This window comes from Ischnura elegans, chromosome 10 (assembly GCF_921293095.1).
Source record: "Ischnura elegans chromosome 10, ioIscEleg1.1, whole genome shotgun sequence".
In the NCBI taxonomy this organism is placed as follows: domain Eukaryota; kingdom Metazoa; phylum Arthropoda; class Insecta; order Odonata; family Coenagrionidae; genus Ischnura; species Ischnura elegans.
Window position 1 is genome coordinate 24,841,001 of NC_060255.1, and position 20,884 is coordinate 24,861,884.

A 20,884-nucleotide genomic window follows, 5' to 3' on the forward strand; every position below is an offset into this window, starting at 1 on the left:
ATTGGCTTTCGTATCCTATTCTGCTTATAATATGTCTTTAAAATAGTGATGTTTACAGTAGAACTAGTTTCTTGGCAGGGTTTGGTTGAGTGGTTCCATAAGGAATGAAAATTTTGCTGATTATACCTTAAATTGCATTATTTTACGAGTTCTTTGCATGACGTCAAACAATTGAGCAACAATTTGAAACTTTTTAGGTGCAGCTTCACGTGCTAGGCGGTCAAGCGAAAAAAAATGAATTATGCTTTGAAGGGTACGAGTTTGAGGTACCTCAATGGCTTGTAGGTACTACGTTATCGGTACAAGTGTGTTAATTATATTCAATAGCTGGCTTTCGTATCCTATTATGTTTATCGCATACAGTTGTGCAAAGAGTAAAACTAGTTGTTTCATGTTAGATTCTGTAAAATTATAATTACAATATAATAATTATTCCATGAATAATGAAAGATCCTTTGTAGAGTCCATTCAAAAACTTCATTATTTTTCGAGTAATTGGTACGAATTTTCAAAACAATTGTATAAAAATCTGAATCGTATTCAGCCTTTAATTATTTTTTAAAGGGATTTGTTCGCATGGCACCTTTCATTGGTTATAATATGTCTTTAAAATAGAGGTACAAAAAAGTAAAACTATTTCTTCATGTGAGATGTCGTGGGACTGTTTTAAATTTGTCATGAAGAATGTAAGATCCTTTGTAGAGTCCATTCAAAGTCCATTTAATTGTTTTATGAGTACTTCTTACGACGTTGCCAAACAATTGTGTAACAATTTTAAAACACGTTCTGTCTTCAGTGAAATTTTAAGGGAATCTGTAAAGCATCTTTTATTCATGGTTTAAAAAGCCTTTAATTTTTAGTCTTACGAATGAACAGTACTTGCGGGTATTTTACTTTTATAATAATGCTAGAATTTAAAAATCAACGCGTCGTTGACTCATTGAGGGAACTCTGGGCAACATACGGTTTCAAGAAATATGTGCCAGGAAAATTTTATCAAAGCAACACATCGCTAAGGGATTTACCATAACTGAAGTTATTCTCCTACATTTTTTTCAACGGGTTATTTTTATTAGCTTATTACTTGGAGGTGAATTTATTGAAATGCTCAACTATATTGTTATGGTGCCAATAGAAGTTTATCTTTTCTAACGGAACTTGTTGATGCGACAGAATGTGTTTTGAAATTGTTACACAATTCTTTGGCAACGTCCTAAGAAGTACTTGTAAAATAACAGCGTCTTAATTACAAAGGATAGCTCGACGATGACTTCACACTTATTATTCCACGACCTATTTTTTCCTCCTCCGGCTCATTTTCCATACCTTTAATCCATCAATATAATGCTTCATAGTGAATCTCCCCTGCTTCCAAGAATACCCCTTTTGCAGAATGCAGAAATAGAAATATATATGTTTGGATTGATTTAAACGCTTAAGTTACAATGTTATAAATTACTTTTGTGTTAGCGGCTGATCTCCTAGCCATCCTATTCCGGCGGCTTGAGGGGTAGTATGTAGATGAGGCCGAACGATTAATCAAACATTTCCAGTAATGTCTTGCAATTGTAAATATATTTATTTCCATATTTTATTTTCGCACTGAGGTGCAACTTTAACAAGTTTAATTAATGAAATAGATTTTACAGTATTTAAGGTAAAACAGTGTTAGCATGAAACAGTATGTCGATAATTTGTACAGCTTATGATAATTAATCAACTGACCATCTTTATTAGTTTATCAAGGATATTTTTAAATCCATTGACTCATCTATATGTTTTTTACAGTTTCCTTTATTATTTTTTACCCAGTCACTATGAATTATGCCATACCAAATAAACATTTTGCATTTTTTTTTACTTTTGGTCGTTTTTATTCCAATAGTTAATTTTAAGTTGATTTCTTGAGCATTAAAAAGAGTCCTAATATTTGCTCTTAATGTTTTTCGCGTGAATTAATTCAATAAAGTATTGAAAATGGTAATGAATAATTATTACGTGAAGGCTGTTTCAAACGCTTTCATCCTAATGTAATAGGAATGCAACAGAAAAATCTCATCGATTCGAAACTCAGACCCTGGAGGAGCTAGTAGGTACTGCAGTTTGCCCGTTCCTCTAAGAGCTAGAGACGTGGTGCTTTGCGGTTTAGACATAGAGCGAGAGACTGCCTTTATCGTGCAAGGTCTTGCGAGCTTTGCGGCTTGTGCCGGGTCAGCTTGGGGGCTCGACCCAGACGCCTGCGAGGTCCGACCTCAAGTGACAACCGGTCGACGGTGCGAGAGCCTACCGACTACCACCGTGTGTCTCGGCCAAGCTGGTAATCAGGGAGAATCCTAGGGTAGGGGGAAGGGAAGGTTTTAAAGTAGGGATGAGTCGATTCCAAATGTCGATTCTTGTATCTCCCGATTCTCGGGGACAGAATCGGAGTCGATCTCTATTCCAGGAAGATAAATATTTCGGAAATAGAATATAAGCTGAATATACAGGAGATAATAAATAAGAAGACTATAAAGTAGACAGACAAAAGATAAACTATAAGCAAGATAGGAAGAAGAAATCATGTAATGAGAAAAATATATAATGAGACTCTTAAGGCCGCGACTCAGCTGAGCCATTGTGCACTGTGCATTATTAAATTAGCAATTTTTGTCTGAAGCAATTAACGTTTTTATTATTTTATTAAAGGTGAGGATATCAGTATTATACTAATTCGCTTTTTCATGAAATAAAATAAAAATACTTTGTTCTATTCCACACTTTATTTTAAATAGTACGACCCGGGTTTCTGCATCTCATGCTATCATCAGGTGATATCAACAGGATAGAACAAAGTATTTTTATTTTATTTTATAATGAAGCAGTTCCACAAAGTAAAGCCGGAGACCGTGTCTTATATTAATTCGCTTTTTTTAATAAATATACCGTTTGGGCCACTCTTTTGTCTTTGCTATTTTAATATCTTCTAGTATTAATTATTTTAATATTTCAGCATCGCGTTTGTAAATGTGAATAAGAATCGATGGAATTGGAGTCGAGGATCGATTTAAAAGAATCGGAATCGAAAAAGAGCGGAATCGACTCATCCCTAGTTTTAAAGGGACGAGTGTTGGAGAGGGACACCAGCGCCACTTTGGAGTGGGAGAGATACTAAAGGCTCGCGAAAAGGGTTGCTCTGGAGATACGGCATCGCTTCGGGCAAAAGGAAGGGATCTCTCGGAAAGGAGGTAAGAACGTTTCCGACTTGACGTGAACTAATTTCGTAATCGCTTAAGCCTTCCATCTCCTCCCCTATACCCATCCTTCCTTGCTTCCTCTGTCTCTCCACCTCCATCTCCGAGAATTCTTCATTTTCTGCCTCTTCCTCCGCTGCGCTGATGCATCTCCAGATGGCTAATCCCTTTGAAACGGCAACGATCTCATCTCTTCTGCCGTAGCCTCAAATCGTGACGCGGCATCGAGCAAAGAGCGCCCTCTTCCATTCCTGCATTACGTTTTACATTCGTCCCTCAAGCTTTGAGCTCACTGCGGCTTAATGCCTCCGTCCTATCGTTCTGTAATCCATTTAATATTGGCGAGAGCTAAAATTAATTAATACTTACGATAGCGCTAAAAGACTCTAACTAACTAACATACATACAAACATAACTAACACTCCAGATTACCATTTTTAGTAAACGTATCCGTATTTTCTCATGTCTGCTAGCAGTAGCTTTAATCTAAGCCGCATTTTCGGCTAAATTTCGTTAAAAAATCCGTTCATAGTTATTTAAAGAGATATTTAACTGGCGAAATAACTAATGGATATCCTCCCCTCCATATGTATGTATAATGGTTCGCCATTGGCAGATTTCCGCTAAACCTTTAACGGACATGTGTATAAGGACCAGCGTAATTAAATTGAACCATGCCAAATGTACTTGCTTTACGGCAATTTTTACATTTTATGTACAGGTTGTACAGTAAGCAATAGTGTGAAAAGTTCACTAACCTTAAAAATTACCAAATTGTAGTCGATAATTTCATAAAATACTAGAAGTAATCTGACAAATAATAGCTAAATCAGGCGCGGATAAATAATTCAAATTGGAAAGAGGTTAATTCAAAGTAGTGGCGGCGCATAAGAAATAAATTACAATTTATTGTAATTATAATTTATTTTTTACATGCACTTTGAGTGATTGTGTCATTCCCATTGATTTTAATGTGCTTTTACAATGGAGTATAAAAATTATCTCTGCAATATATTCAGCATGTAACCGGAAATTCGTTATAACTGCCCAGCGGTTAATTCTTAACGTCTGCACGGATTAATCTGTTGGCCATTCGGCAGTGCGCTACCTCTGTACGGAAATTTTATGCTTTTGCGGTTATAAGTGCTCCAAGATAAACATAAGATATCTACATTACCAAGATCACCTTAGCTGTCGCTGGCGGCATGCCGTGACGACATTTGTTCCGTTTAATCGCGACCTCAACTACCTTTTCGGCCTCCTGCGTTTCGCAGCGCATATAATACTTGTAAGCTCGAGTAAACAAGACAGAGATAACCTGTCGCGGCGTATATTTAAAAAAAATACAGAATTCCTCGGCGTACCGGTCGCGTGCATTCACGTTTGAAGAGGTCGCAGTCCAAATGTCTGTGTGTCCCAAGAGTCACCCTCACGGATATTCGTCTATCTTTCCTTTCCGTAACTCGTATATTACAATAGTCTCGAAGGAGGACTTACACCGGAATTCGTGCCCTAGGAGGCACTTGCTACCTAATCACCACGTAGTGACACAGAGGTCTGCTTGCATAAATTTTTGCCCACCTTCCTCTGATGTAGCGTACCTAGGACGTTGCATTTTTTTAATAGGTAGTGATAGCTGGAGGGATAGCCAAACATGTAAAATATAGCTGTGAAGCCGATATGTTTCTCTAAGCCTGTTATACATCCTCTTCCGCGTCACAGCTGCTATCATTTAATTTCCAGGCCGCGGTTTTCTTACCATTTATCATACCTCCTCCCTTTCTTTCTATGTCGCTTAATAGCAATTTTTTTGTAATCCACCAAAGCCTTAATGGTGGTGGACTTTCGAAAGAAGAAATTGGAATTGAGTTCTATGCATATTCATAATATAATGTAATTAGCTTGGCTAGTGGAGTTAATTTCCTAGTTATCAATGCCTGCGGTTTTTATCTAGACTTCACTTATTCACTTTATTTTCACATATATGTACTGAGTGAAATAAAGCCTTCTTCGTTCTATTCACCGCTAAACGTTAGCAGATGTAAGATTTTCTATTGTATTAAGTCCCATCATAGAATTTTGGAAAAGTATTTTCATTCATTTTATCTAATTACCAAAGGAAAAGTTTTATTATTTCTTTTTCTTCGAATGCACTTCTTTGTCAATTAATTTTCAATTTTACTTCTTGATAATTTGTGCTTAGAAAATTAAAATACTGAGAAGATTTTCTTCCAGAAGCTGTACAATTTGTAATATTTGATTATACTTACCTGGAAATTTAACGTGAACGAATTTCACATTGCAATAAGATCGAAACTTATCTCGTGAGCAACTGAGTCAAGAATTTTATGCCTGTAGGTCTGCACTGTGACCTATGTTTAACGGCATTGATTTCGCAGTTAAATAGGTGTCTGATAAACATTATCTCATTCTCATTCCTATTTTCAAAGATGATTAGGATGAACTGACAACTAATGAATTTGATATGCTGGTTATAATAAAGTGGAGGTCTCTTTTATTTGCGAGAATTCCGTTTACTATACTGTATGGTAGTAAAAGAAATGTTAGAAAATAATGCACTAAAATTAATTTCGTATCTATTTCCTTAGTCTTTCCTCTGGTAGGTAGTCTAACTGATTTCTTTCACTCTCAGAACCACAAAAATGTCCATTTACGGTTTTGGATGAATAAATAGAAATAATAATAAAATATATGACGTAATTTCATTCATTCATAGCACACGTTGAGCATCAGCTGTAATAGAAAAAAATTAATTCCCCAAATGTGCACTTTTTTGGTGGGGTTCTCATCCTATATATGTGGCAGCACAGAAAAAATATCTAAACATCAAGGCAAGTTAATGTACAGAAAATTATTCATTATTGAAAAAAATTGTTCACAATAACAACTAGATAGAAATCTTAATTTTAAAAAATTGATACTTAAATGCTTGTTAGATCAATCCCAAACTAAAAGTTTAAAAAAATGCTTTCAATATTCCAGCCTTGCTTGTTCACCTTTGAGTGAATTTAATGCTAGGATTTTGTTTTCATGAGATTTATCTTCCCAGAATGGAATAGGAAGTTGGTCAGCTGAACTGTATACTTCAGCGTGATCCATCCTCAAGCCCACTTTAATTTTCCTTACCCCTTGTTCTATGTTCTTCTCTCATCCTCCTCTCCAGTACTCTTAGGTTTTTCAGTCCATCCCGTTGAGGGCCCACTCCTGATCTTTTTTTCCTTTTACTCAGAGGCATTTCCGTGAGGAGCCTCTTAGCACGGATGATATAACACTGTATTTTTCACGTAACCTGAGCACTAAGTGCCCGCGGCCATTTCAAAACGCCACGATTGTACGCTATGGCTATACCCAAGCATTGAGGGTCACTTGTTTCCTCGAAGTAAAAGACCTTTGTAAAAATCGCAGCCATTTACGCAAAGTAATCTCGCGATTGTTTCCCATTAAATGATCGAAAACGCGTTACTGTTTCCATAATAGTCGCTTCTTCTTGAAATAGTAAACGCATTTGTGGCCCTATTGCATTTTTCATCTCTTTTGTTTCCTCACCGAAACCCTATAGATTGTTGAATGTTTATTATTGATGATTCTAAAATTATACCTTTGATTTAGTATCTTTAATAAAGTTATTATGTTGAAGGTTTCTTGATTTTAGGGCCTCATTGGCATACTCCTTATTTTCTGCTTGTCACTCTTTTATAAAAATATTCTGTCCAACGGATTTTTCAATATAAAGCTCCCTTGAATTTCCCGTGCAGTTTTAGAAAAACTTTGTTCAAGGCATGAAATATACAATTTAGTGATGTACTTAAAATCTTCAGGTCAGTCCTATGTATTTTATGCTAGGAACTCTTTGTTATTACATTGCCTTGTAAATTCGAAGACCGTCTTCTTCGAGAAATAAATCTCGGCTGAATACAATTTAAATATGTTTATTAATCTCGAAAATTTCTGGGGTAGATTCTTAAGAGAGTTATCAAAGTTTATCCCCAAGGCTTAAAAAGACTTATAATTAAATTCTTCAATTAAGAGAAAGTTTAATGTGGCTTTTAGGAGTAATCTTTGGTTTTTTCTGCCTCATTGGAAGATTTTCTTCTTCTAAAACTTTTCGTTCGCGTAATTAATTAATTAACCCCTATAAGTTAGTATTATTTTTTTATACAGACTCACAGTACTGCCCGATCGTATTCATTCTCTTTTTGAAGCATCAAGTCCACATGATAAGTCAATGAGATAAAAAGGGTTTAATGAAATTAGACCGAAGATAATTTCTTAGAATACGAATGCCCTAATGCAAGAGCTTTATTTAGTTGAGGTTGCGCATGGGGTTTTTTTTTTAATTCGTATAACGTGAATGTCAAAGTTGACTGCCTCTTGTAAATTTTTCTTGGCTTAAATACTATGAGTAAAACCGGCGAACAAATTTCTCGCAAAGTACTGGTTTGCTCTTCCAAAATTGTGCTCGATGCATTTACGGTTTTTTCGGTGAAATTTTTTCAAATAATTATGTTTACATGCCTTATTTACATCTTCTTCCCCAGAAGTCTGTTATTAATCTTTAGCTTAAGCACCGACTCTTCTCCCTAATGCCATGTCTAATCCCTCAAGTTGTGTTCCATAATGAATCTGTTTTCACTGTACTCAATAGACGCATTTCCAATACATACATATAACTGATTATTATTGTATGATTATTCTGGTGCTATTAATTTCCTACAACATCCTTTGTTATTTTCCTCAAAATTAGTATCTTCGGTCTATCCAGCGCATTTGAAGTGATTTTTCCCCATGCGAGTATTTGACATCAGGATGTAATTATTATTTATCATTGGTTCAAATCAGATCGTTCAAAATTTCAAAGGATTCATTTGAATTTTACCGCTCAAACTCCAATCAAAATTCTGTGAAATTTATTCCTAGCAAAGAGCCATAATAATTAAGGATTATTATGCAGGAAGGAGGGTGATATTTATTCAAAGTAGATTTTGCGTAAATTCTGACTAGGTGTTAATAAATTTAGATTTGAGGTAGGAAAAAATTCGTCGAATATCGGAGACGGTTGCAAAAAATTAAATTTACTCTCATAAATGCACAATGGCTTCTTTATTATTGATTTGATCACGAAATCTTTCCGGATGGTTGCAAATATTTGATGGCTGCAAATATGGAACTTAAGCCATTGGAAATAATAATTGTTATTGTTATCAATCGTTCATTATTCGTTCGTTATTATTATCAATCAGGCCGTTTAAAATTTCAAAGTATTCTTTGAAATTTCACCGTTAAAAACGACATTCCAAAGTATGTGGAAACAGTTTGTGGAAACGTAACAAGGTACCATGGTAATTAAGGATTACTATAAAGGAAGGAGGGTGATATTTATCCAAAGTAAATTTTCATGAATTCTTATTATATTTTCATGGGTTTAGCTTTGATAAAGAAGCGCTTTTGTCTAATATCCTCTCGTGTCGTTGGAAAATTAAATTTAACCTAAAAAATTGAGAATGCATTATTTATTTTTATTTTTATGGCGAAGTTTTTCAGAATGAGTGCAAATATTCTGTTTTAACGGAACTTAAACCAATGCTGGCTATATTTATCCAAGAAAGCTTTATAAAATCAGTTTTGGGTGACCCATATTGATTGGGTCCCAAAATATTTGCCATTCTCCGTCACCTGCAGCATCTCCCCGAATATTTCTTCTTTCTCCTCTTCCGCAGTCGTGGTCCACAACCATTTCTCTGAGAACTCCCCACCCCTACTCGCCCATCCACCAAGTCTGCTCCCTGGGAAAAAATAATATTTCCGCCGCCCATCCCACCGCTCCTCAAAAACGCCAACTTAAATTGGAAAAGTTTTTCGCGTTTTTAATCCGTGTTGGATATTCCTTGTCCGCGTTATATTTGAGGGAAATCTACGGCATTCTGGGTGGAAGGATAAAAATATTTCAGAAATTAATGGTGGTGGTCCTTAATTAATCCTCCGAGAGAATACAGACATATGTACGGCGAGCGATTTGAGCTTTACCAGCCCCGAAAAGTATTTTCCAAATTAAATAAAAGAAAGAATCTGTTCCATTCTTCCCTTTCCAAGACACATGGAAAATACAGATTTTAAATGGCCAAAATGAATGGGAAATCTGCACAAGGATTCCGGTAATGCCCTTAACTCCGAAGGAACGTAATCTGATATCTATTTATAGCCGAATGTATGAATAGTATGTATAGCCGAATTTGAGTGAATGCGATACCGTTATACCTTTGAAATGTATGTCTTAATTACCTCTGGGATCTCATTGGTAGAATGAAAATGTCAACCGTTTTAGAAAGTTAGCTATAATTTTCTTTCAGCTTGTAGTAAGTCGCTAATAACTTCTTAGTGTCACCAACCACCGGTACTAGTGCAGTTTCTTACTGTCCAAGAAGAAGTATGCCACATTGTTATTCCTACCTCGTATTAGATCGATTCTTGATTGAAATTTATGATACTTATTGAATTGTGGTATACAGTTGCAAACTCAATATTTCCCGAAACATCTAACACCAATTACATCTGTAGCTTGACGAGCTATAAAAACAAAACAAAACCCGCTCCTTATCTATGCATCATTAAAATATTTTAGTTTCAGATCATTTTACAAAGATATGTTCAGATCAATCCAATCAAATAGTCTCAACTTTTCAATTAAAGAATTAATTAAGGAGATTAGTTCTAAAAATTACCACAAAATTAATGGTGGTGCTGTGTTTCAAAATTTAAATCCTATAAAAAATAAACACAGAGGTGAAATGTATCGTAAAAAATCTATTTAAACTTATTAAAGAACTGAAAGTGAACGTAATAATAAATTTTTAAAAAGAAAGAAGAAATAAAACGTTAATGCGAGTAGAAAGAATGATTTAACCTTTTCATTCAGACATTTTTTTCTCCCCCTTGTTAGAAATAATTTTTTTTACCATTTAAATTAATATGTGATCTTATGAACAACTATGCCAAAACGTTAGGCTATCTTTCAAACAGCAAATTTTGTGGCCTATGTTCGATATTACAGACATATATACTAATTAGGGGGGATGAATCCCTTAAAGGCCATGTTCATTTTAATGGATATTATGATTGAAAGGGTTAAAATGTTGTGAGGTGACGGATTTTTTTCACTTTGTAAGTTGTTCTTATTAATTTTTTTTTCTTCTTCTCTCTTGCCTCTTTCAGCCCATCGGAATGTACCCTCGCAAATACGAGTGGGTGTCCCCGGAGTCGGCCATGGGGACGGATGGGATGGGCGGAGGAGACTGCAGCATATTGATTCGGAATGCCACGATGGAATTCGACGACGGCGAATGGGAATGCCAAGTGACGGCCTCCGACTTCGCCTCGCAGGACGCCCTCACCTCCAATCCGGTCCACCTTGTCGTCAGGGGTGAGTACACTCGTTTTTTGGTAGACGGTTATATTCAATTATCACTCCCTCTCCGATGAAAAAAACATATCACGGCCTTCGTTTGCGAATTCAAACGAATTGTCTAATACCTGGCGGCCGTAAATCGAAACGTCGCGTCGTCCACCTTTTCGTCAGTGGTGAGTAAAGACTCGTTTTTATATCCACGATTATATTCATTTATCTCCTTCTCCCATTGAATACAGCACATTGCGACCTTCTTAAGCGAATTCAAACGTAATGCCTGACACCTTGTGGGCGTGAATCGAAGATTTGGAAAGGTGATCGCGAGGATAAATAATAAAGATATTTCATTCACCGCCCAAAAATTACACCTAGATGCATAAAAAATCATTGAAATTAGGCACCATACAGCATTAAATCTTGTATAGGTATTGCCATTCATTGAAAGTAAGGCTGAGAATATTAGTTCAATAATAAAAACTTTAAAAACTCTGGGACGAAACGAAACACAGATAATGTTTCGCACCGCAGAGGCCACGCACTTTACCTTCAAACAGTTTAGTTTATATCCACACACCGAGTAGAAAACATGGTTGAATGACGTAGAGGTTCGGCATACCGCCATTAGATGCATGGGGCACTCATATTTTGACCACAAACAGGAGAGTGTTGATCGCGAACGGGGCATTCGATTTTTAAGCTCAATGATTCGATTTTTAAGCTCAATGATTTAACCTCTACACAAATGTCAAACGTGATGGGTCGAAACTATTCCCTCTTATCTCCCTCCACTCAACTTCTGGGATCGAAACTTAACTATTGGTAGTGGAGTTTCGATTGATTTATCTTCGTTCCCGGGATTAAAGTTTCGTCCCGCTTCGAAACTTAACTTTTTGGGTGATTTTAATTTCGTGCGGTAACTTAACTCGGCCTCGTATTTTCATACCTCTCCGGGTCGAAACGGAACCTTTTCGTTTCGTTTCACTTGCCATCCCCGATCAAAACATTTTCCTTAGGGGTTTGCCCTAAACCATGAGCGTCACTAACGTCATGGTTTATGCAGGAAACGCGTCGCGCCTTAAAGCTAGCTGTATATAATGCTAATAATTGGCTCATCAGGTGAAAATATACGACTTCAGCGATCCAGGTAGGTGGTACGATCGACCAACTTAATGATTGAGAGCGTTTAAAGTATCTGTTTATCTACACAAAATAAAGTTCATGGAATAGGGCTTTCCATGCATCATTACCTCTTTTTATTTTAAAAATAATGAGAATAAGTAAGAAAATTTGACGGTACGCAGTCAATTTACAGCGAAAGAGCTAATTTAGTTCACATTCCAACATTTAAAAAATAGAAATTCCCCTGCTTTGGAAAAATTGCTCATTGCACATGCTGCCAACCTGACATCTTCGCTGAGGCCCCCGCCAGTAGATTAGCATCACATCTTAAAATCCAATCTTCCTAGAAAATTTAAAAACAGTGAAAAAACTGAAATTTTCCTCTGAAAATTAATTATCAAGTACACTCTGTCATTTCATTATTATGGGTCTAATATTTAGAAATATCCTGTCATCGGCATCAACCGTTAAAATATGACGTTCAGAGACATTTGATATATATTATGAGTATATGCAGTGTTCAGTTTCTTGAATCATTGTATTTTTATAGTTTTTTGTACCGAAGAAAGAATATAGGTAACTAGTTAAATGATACAGTTTTCTGCGTAACTTTGTGGAAATGTTTGATATTTAACATAATGAAAGTACTTGTCCTTTTTCATACTCATTTTTTTTAACCGATCCATATTTCGTCACATAATGCCTTGTACAATACCTTGAAAATGACATTATGTGCCTAAACTTGGGTCGGTTGGGGTAAATCAATGGGCAAATAGACAAATATTTTCATCATGAAAATGAAATGTTTCATAATAAAATTTTTCAAATATTTTCATTATCATGAAATTCAATCTGTACTAATTCCATGTATTAGATAGAGATTGTTACGTTGTAATTCTTAGCAATACGTCGCCTAAGTTTTCTCTTCACATGCAAGTTTAATTCTTCACTCCTTGTTTTCGTAAATCGAAAACTTAAATAATTTCTTTTATTGTACTTGCTATTTCTGCATATTGGTGTCGTAAAAAATATGCTCTTTCAGGGTTTGGAAATACTTAGCGGTGCAATTAGTGCTAATATTTTTTCAGAGAACTACAAAACATCAGAAGACGAAGGGGCCAGTTTCAATGTTGGCGCAAGTCATACTCGATCTGACTGATATGACGCATCTTTTTCTGTTCTTCCAATTGTATGCTCTATTTTATTTTTTAATAGATGAAGGGGGGAGGTAGGCGGCGGCCCTTTGATCCCCACTCTCCTTCGAAAGGGTGCGCTACCAGCGTGTTTGCCAAATGAACTCCAATGAAATGGAGCGGGCTTTAATTCAAGATTCCCAATAAACCTTGCTCTTCAGGGGGATTAGAATGGATATCGGGAAATAATTCACAGTCAAAGCCAATCAGATATGTTGCGTTAACGATTTGGAGATATAGAAATGGATGAAATTCATGTGGATTTCTTGCGTGGCTTAATTTGTTAAAGAGATCAGATTTCGTTTACCACCATATATATTTCCTACCAACCATCCATACACTGTCTACCTGTGCTTAAAAAGAAAAAATTTCAACAGGAAATCCAGTTTTTAGATTTTTTAGCATTTATCTGAAAAATATGCATTGTCATGGTTTCTATAACGTATGCAGAAAAAATCATGAATTTCAGATGCCGAAGTAATTCTATTTTCTAGCTTCATTTAGGCTTAAAATTCTGTTGCATTTATATATATAGCTTAGATTTTTGTTATATGTCGATGTTTTAAACTGTTTTTGGTTATTTATTGCTAAAAATTAAAATTAAGTTGATGTTGCAATTATATTATGTCTTATAATATTGTGGACTTAATTTTTAGTCGAATGCATTTCATTGTTACTATAGATATAATTTGAACCGGAAAAGAGGCCATACAAAATTTCCGACGCACTTGTTTTACTTACGGCACTTAGCACTCAAATCCTTGCAAATTTTGCCCACGGTAAAGAGCACGTTTCTGCCGACACTGCCATTATTCAGAATTTGAGATTGAGATTCGGGAGTCAGCATATAGGGACCTAAGTGATATTTATAGTTGGTGTATTTACATGGGCAGACAAGTGATTCACATGAAAAGTATCGTATTATCATGAAATGCTACTTATACTAATTCAATGTATTAGATAAAGACTGATTCGTTCTAATTCCTACCAATACGAAATAATAATGTAATGTAAATTTGTAAATGCAAAATTAATAATGTAATATTTTTGCATACTTTTTACCTCATTAACTATGTTGAATTTTACATGTAATATGACATTAGCTTTCACTCAGTAGGTTTTCGCAGGTTTTTCACACCCCTCTTCTTGTGTGGGCGTTTTCCTGCAGTGTGTTTTTTCGCTGAAGGATACTACACCCTTGTCCTCATGTTTTTTCCCACAAACAGCAATCTTCTTTTTCAAAACATTTTCACACACACTTGTTTATCTTTTTTGACATTTCACGAATAGTGTATATTGCATATATTTTGTATTGTAAACGTTTATCAACCGTTTTAAAATATGTTTGCATTGACGCTATCGAGGGGTGAAAGAGGGGATTTCTTAGTCTCAACCTCGCCCGAATAAAGACATCTTATTATTTTTTATTGCTATTAATACGAAAAGCCGTCATGGCGTCATCCTAGTTTTCTCTTAGCATGTAATTTTTATTTTTTACACCTTATTTTGGAAAATCGAAAATTTTGATGAATTTTCGTAATTTTCTAGCTATTTTTGCATATTGGTGCCGTAAATAATATGCATTGTGAGGCTTTGGAAAGATTTTGTGGTGAAACTAATGCTTATATTTTTTCAGAGAGCTATAAAATCTGGTATTCATTTCTTCAATTAAAGCTGCAAGTTCTTATTCTAAAAGAAGCACCTTCATCTTAAACTCTTTAATTCCCTTCGTTTCAGTCGAGTGCCACTTAAAACTTTCAAACATTTATACGGTTGTTTAAACTTACCAGGGTGGCACGAACTTACCCCCCAAATTACCACATTCTCAATTATAAATATTTTTTCCTACGCACGTAAACTACATCCTCAAAGTCTCTTATGCTAACGAAAAAAGAGATGAAGTGTTTCATTTAAGAGTTGGTATCAAAGGATGAAATTCATCTGAACAAAATCCAGCGCATTCGGTAGAGCGTAACTAAGAGAGGAATTAAAATTTGAGAAAACCCTTTTCAGGAAAATCGGTGCTCTGCAGCTAATTTGCAACGCCATGCTTTCACGTTCTTTCTCCCTCATTTAGAGTTCGTTTGTTTCGATTAACATTTGCCTCCATTTCACCGACTTCTTATCACGCGTACCACTTATCTACATAAGGTGAACATATTCAGAAGTTTTTCACCTCACGTCGTTAATACTCGCTCTAGGAATTCAATGTAACAGATTTTCCGATGTAAAGCCTGCTGAACTAGTTGCGAATAAGAGCAATGTGACTATCACCGAAAATAGAAATTTTGTGAGGGTGATCGCGTGAATAAAGCTGTTTGACCTATTACTATTTCCGTGATTTCTTGACAGCTGTCGGAAAGACAGGTAAATGTCTTCAATATCTTTATGCAAAGAAATATGCAGGAGTATATTCTGTTTTCACTCAAATAAAGGTTTAGTGACTAATTTTATGACTGAATACCATTCGGTACGCGTGCATTTTCAGGAGTATGAACTTATTTACACCTATACAAACAGGATGGTATGGTGGAATGGTATTTGGAGGATGTGACCTACAGCTGAGGTCATTTACGCCATCAGGCAATGGTATGGAAGGAAGGGTGGAGAGAAACCCGGCGTCGGCATTGCCCTGCTCTTGGCGAAAGGCGCCAAAGGGACCACGGCTTAACGTCCCATCGGACGGACGGAGTATTGCACTTGAAATTTCCTCCACATGACATTCAAGTAGGGATCGGGTCATTTCTGAAAATTCTCTCCCACCGCCGGGATTTAAACCTGAGCCCACGGGTTAGGAAGTCAACACTCTAGCCACCACACCAACCGGATCCCCCAATCAGGATTTAGCGTAATATATCATTACATAAACCATTTAAGAGCTGATATTCTTCGCGGAAAAATAGGAAGTTGATCCTCATGGTGTTTCTTAGATCGAAATAACCTTTATTTTGCGCCTCTAACGAGGAATACTCACGAAATATACTCCTAGGTTTTTCATCAAATTTGGTAGGAGAGCAGTGCTTCGTCATAAAAGTCCAAATTTTTAATTTCTTGTGCCAAGATTTCTATTAAACACAGATATTATACTCCTGATTTACGTATTTATCATTCATTTTCCGCCGAGAGATCCCTAACCTTACTGGGGCGTCACGCACTTGGCCGCCACTATCCCTCTATATTACGATATCTATATCACAATTACAGACAAATGGAAATTGAGTAGGTAATAAATAAAAGAAAGATTTCATCATTGGGAAATATAGTTAGCTGTCAGTTAGGAATTCTACATAACGAATAGGCTAAGATTACGTGCATGTTTGATTTGGGCAGGTGTAATTATGTGGCTAATGTCCACAGTAACGAACTCGTACGGGATGTTATTTAGATGGACGTTAGACAATGTCTGGATGTCTATAAGAATTTCCTCCTGTGCTCGTATGTAGATTTGGTTCGAGGAAATTGTCTGCTGATTGCTCTGAACCGCTTATTCGTGATTTACGCTCCTTGTAAAGATTTTAACTCTCCATTTGCTATCTCCTAGTTTTAGCATAATGTATATCACCCCTTTAACGTATGGAATCTTTTCAGGCTCCACGTGATTGAAATACGATACATTCATCATATAAACTCCAATAGTAATTTTCGAGCCTTAATCTATAACTTCACTACCGACCACAGTTTCATGTCTCTACATTTCGTTACCTTGAAAATGATGAGGAGTTTCAAAACTATGGTTGGTAGTGAAGTTATATATTTAAGTGTGGTAATTACTACTTTTGTTTATATTTTATATTTCAACGTCAATCTTGTCTTAATATAAATGTATCGTACCTGTAGGAGCACTGAACGGGAACGTAACAGGCTAGCTACTTTTCTACTGCGTCTTCAGCTTAGTATGAAAATATTATTTTGATAATGATAATTTTATCTCATTTCGACATGTATTTCAACCAAAAACGCATGCAATACATTTTTATTAATTTGTCAGGACCATCCCTATGTAATGCTTATAGGTAGTTCCTGAACAGAATCTTTTGATCCAACCTCACAACCATCTTCTTCCCTCCATGCCTCCGTTCTCTCAATTCCTTTTTAATGTCCCTCGATCCGACCTAACATCTGCATTCTCATCCTCTTAACCTCCCAACCCACCCCCTAACGGCTACGTCCTCCACAAGACCTCTTTCTCTCCCTTATCTTACAAGACCCTCCTTATGAATATTTGAGAGCTTTCGTGGGTCCCAGCTATGCTAAAGACACCCTCAGTTTCTCCGGCCCTCCTCAATATAGCCTACTCCTGACGACAGGAGTTCCTTTCCCTCACGTTCTGTGACATTCTCCCCCCTCCTGCGCCCTCAATACCAAATCTCCTCCCTTACTTCTGTTCCACCCAGACCTACTTTCCATGCAGATGTCATTTTTCATCGGACGAACTGCCGTTCCTAGGGTAACGTCCGGTATTGCTAATCTGCAGCGGTGCTAACTGGCCGCAACTCGTATCCAAGGAGTGTGCTTAAATTTGCATACCATTCTAACATTCCTCATATAGCATAGAAAATTGCGAGGAAGATGATATGCCGTGCATATTTTCACCTGTATTTTGGAGAAAGTTGTCTTCATATTTCAGTTTCATCCAGTATTTAGTGTCAGTTCAGCCTAATACCTAAATACACAGCGTTCATCAGTCCAAATTGAAGGTTTTTGTTACGTTCGTTGAGTGATTTATTAATTGAGTCTTCGAAAATTTCATGCATTCAAATTATTCCTTGAAAAGAATTGTTGATGTTCGTCGATTTTTGACATCATTCTTGTCCTCTTTTAGGTTTTAGAGGCTTAATCTACTTTGTATCCTTTCCAAAAGCAATTTTTTTCAAGAATAGTTATAAGCTTTTAGCTATTTAGATCGATGAGAATCATCAAAATGCTATCACATGAAGTGAGCGTGCAATTTTTCTACGGCTTAGAAAATAAATATTGAGTAAGAGCAGGAATTGAGCTCAGATACAATGACGGAAAATAAGTCCTTCACATGAGTCGACCCGAGAGCCCAAATCGTCCGGCTTGATTGGGAAACTTAGACTTAATGACATAGACATTTAGTCATGAGTTTAAATTCTCTCATAAGTTTTCTCCGTGCATTTGTCTTATAGAATTCCCGAAAATTAGTAGGAGACTGATAAAAATTAAGATTAGGTAGGGTGAAGAGCTTCCTGAACAGGACCCTCTTGAAAACAAAACTGTATGTTCAAATTCTTGAAAGCTTATTAAGGGGTAAGTACGTACCCCGTAAAGTTTTTAATTTTTTATTTCTTTTTGTTCGCTAAGTTCTCTTTTTATTACAAAGTCCTTTGACTGAAAGGAATTTCAAGCATAGGTTTTCTCTTTTATAGTAATTAAAAGATAGGAACAACTTCTCATTCCGTCATTCTGGGAAAAGGAAGAATTTCAGCATCATTATTGGAAAAAATTGGTCTCTAGAAAACGGCATTGTCACGTTTAGGGTCAAATACCATTTGTAAGAAGGTTACTTCGTATTTTAAGCTCGTGTTTCAAATTCTCATCAAATATTGCGTTGTTATTTGTCACAGTCGGTCCTACCCTTTGGCATCTTTATATAGTTCATCCTCCTCCCACAATGATAATGCGCTTTCCATCTTAACTGTTGCTCAGCAGCAAAGTTATACACTTGCAAAGACCAGTGCGCATTATTTCAAGTTTTACTTGTTCTTAAAGGGAACGTCCCATCTCTACCCATTTATCCTCCATATGAAAGAAGGAAATTCCAAGCGTGATAGAATACCATTGAGGCAATATACAAATGCCCATGGTGAAATTGAACACTAATAAATTCCAAGGCCCTCATACTTGGTATTCGTTTTAACAAATACAACTAATGGGCGACTCTGCAAGTAGGTTAAAAAAAGTTTGACAGAGTGAATTTTGAACTTCACATTCATATACCTTACCTGTATTTTGGCTCAGGTATGCGTGATCTCATGCGTACATATTCAGGAAACTGAAGACCAATTTTAAGGGAGTCATAATATGTAGTTCTTGAAAATAATTATAAAATTGTTCCCAAAAACTGTTATCAAAAAACGATCAGCAGTGTTTTTATAACCATGTGGTAAAAACCGTTTCCAACTTCGTTACCTCCACTTCAGTTGTTCTTCCAGCTTCTAATTCACATGGTTTTACTTTAATTTTCATTATTCGTTGAAAAAGTGTTATCAAGTGTGTTTCAGATGAAGTTGAACGCTTTTAATACAGAGATAAATTTAATTCATAATCAATCAGAAAATTGTTTCACTTTTCCACACAAATAAATATATAAGCTTTAGTTTAGCAGCTAATTGCCCTTATGATGAATATTTTACAGTAAATAACTTCTTTAAAATATTCTTATAAATTTTCTTCTGACTTATAAAGGCTTTTTCAATGGCTCTCTTCAATTATTTCGATCTAAAAATTCAAGTTTCGTTATTACTGAAATTCTGGACAAAGATTTCATTCTCTCCATTATCACTTCAGACATTATGTTCCGTTGCACGTTGAGCTAGCATGCATTTATCATACTCCAAATTTCCTGACGTACCCTACGAATTTCTATCACAATAGGTATGTTTCTAAATTCCAAGTCCATCTAGGGAAAAGATATCTGATTGTATCTTTTGAAATCTTTCCATCGGAGTAAGGTTTTTATCCCAGTCCGAACCCTCACGAAAATTCTAAAACCTAGGGATAGACGTTGTTCTCGATTCCTACCAACTCTTAACGCTTTGATTTTAATCATGCTGAGCTCTCATGGATGGTCTCCCAAATAAAATTTCTGCTCATGATAATTTCGCTCTTTCAAAGCTCGATGATGACGCTCTACCCCTTTTCCTATCTCCACATCTCATCAATTTGCACCCTATCTAAGTTGATCGCTCTTCAGTCGCTAGCATTTGCATTTCAAAAAATCATATTTCTTCGTGCTCCTAGGAGTTTTTCATTTATTGAGAGCAGCCAATTCCCGGAGTCAACTCTTCCTCCTTCGTATACTTTCTGAGTTTCCTCGTCAACTTCTTCTATTTAATATTTGATCATAAATCTCTTTCGCTCTTCCTCTTTTCATTTTTTTTTATTTTTCTTTCACTGGCCTATGTTTCAGTCTTCTTCAAGGTGACGGTACTTCCATTTCTTTCATTTCTGCTCATGACTCTTGCAAGCCAGTTGTAATCGTCTAACTCTGTCCTCTCTTTTCATCATTATATCACATCGAATTTAAGTTTTTCGCTTTAGTCACATCTCGTCCTCATACAAGCTCAGATCATCTTTCCTCATTCTCTCTCTTCCACAGTTCATCTCCTATTTACCGTCTTTTTTTGCATTTAATCTAAGGAAATTGTTACGCACTTCAGTTTATTTGCTCATTCTACAGTAACCTGTCGCCCTTGATACTTAACTGTGCGTTCGAAGACGTTGGATTAATAGTATGTGATAAAAAAGAAGAAAAATTTCCCAATAGTAATGAATATTCCAAGTTCAACAGTATCTATTTCATCAAACAACTTCTCGCCATTAGGACTTTCTCCATCGCCTTATATATTCATCACCCAGTCCTGGTTTTTTATATTTAGCATTCCCATCCACTTCTTTTCAATTATATGCCCATAAATGGACTCCAATGTATATCAACCAGTGTGCAGTCCTTACTACACGGTATAGGCACTTTTTTCCTATTTTTACGCTGATGACGGAGGTTTATTTTAAAAATAATGGAGATCAAACACGCAATTAAAGTCGCTTTACAAACGGTCACCCGCATTGGATTAATATCGTAAAGCGAGGGTATACTGAGTAACTAGTGATGACTATCTATGCATCTACATTTACAAAACACCCTGAGAGGTGCCTCCAGGGTATTTGGCAGGGGG

The 20,884-nt window shown here is 36.1% G+C and overlaps 1 protein-coding gene across 1 annotated transcript in view; it reads left to right on the forward strand.

Moving 5' to 3' along the window:
• The window catches only part of LOC124167136 (hemicentin-1), a 693,290-nt gene that overhangs the window by 188,976 nt on the left and 483,430 nt on the right, over positions 1–20,884 (forward strand). Inside the window, exon 3 of the mRNA XM_046544934.1 lies at positions 10,461–10,668. Within this exon, the coding sequence (XP_046400890.1) occupies positions 10,461–10,668 (208 nt within the window). The remainder of the gene's footprint in view (positions 1–10,460; positions 10,669–20,884) is intronic.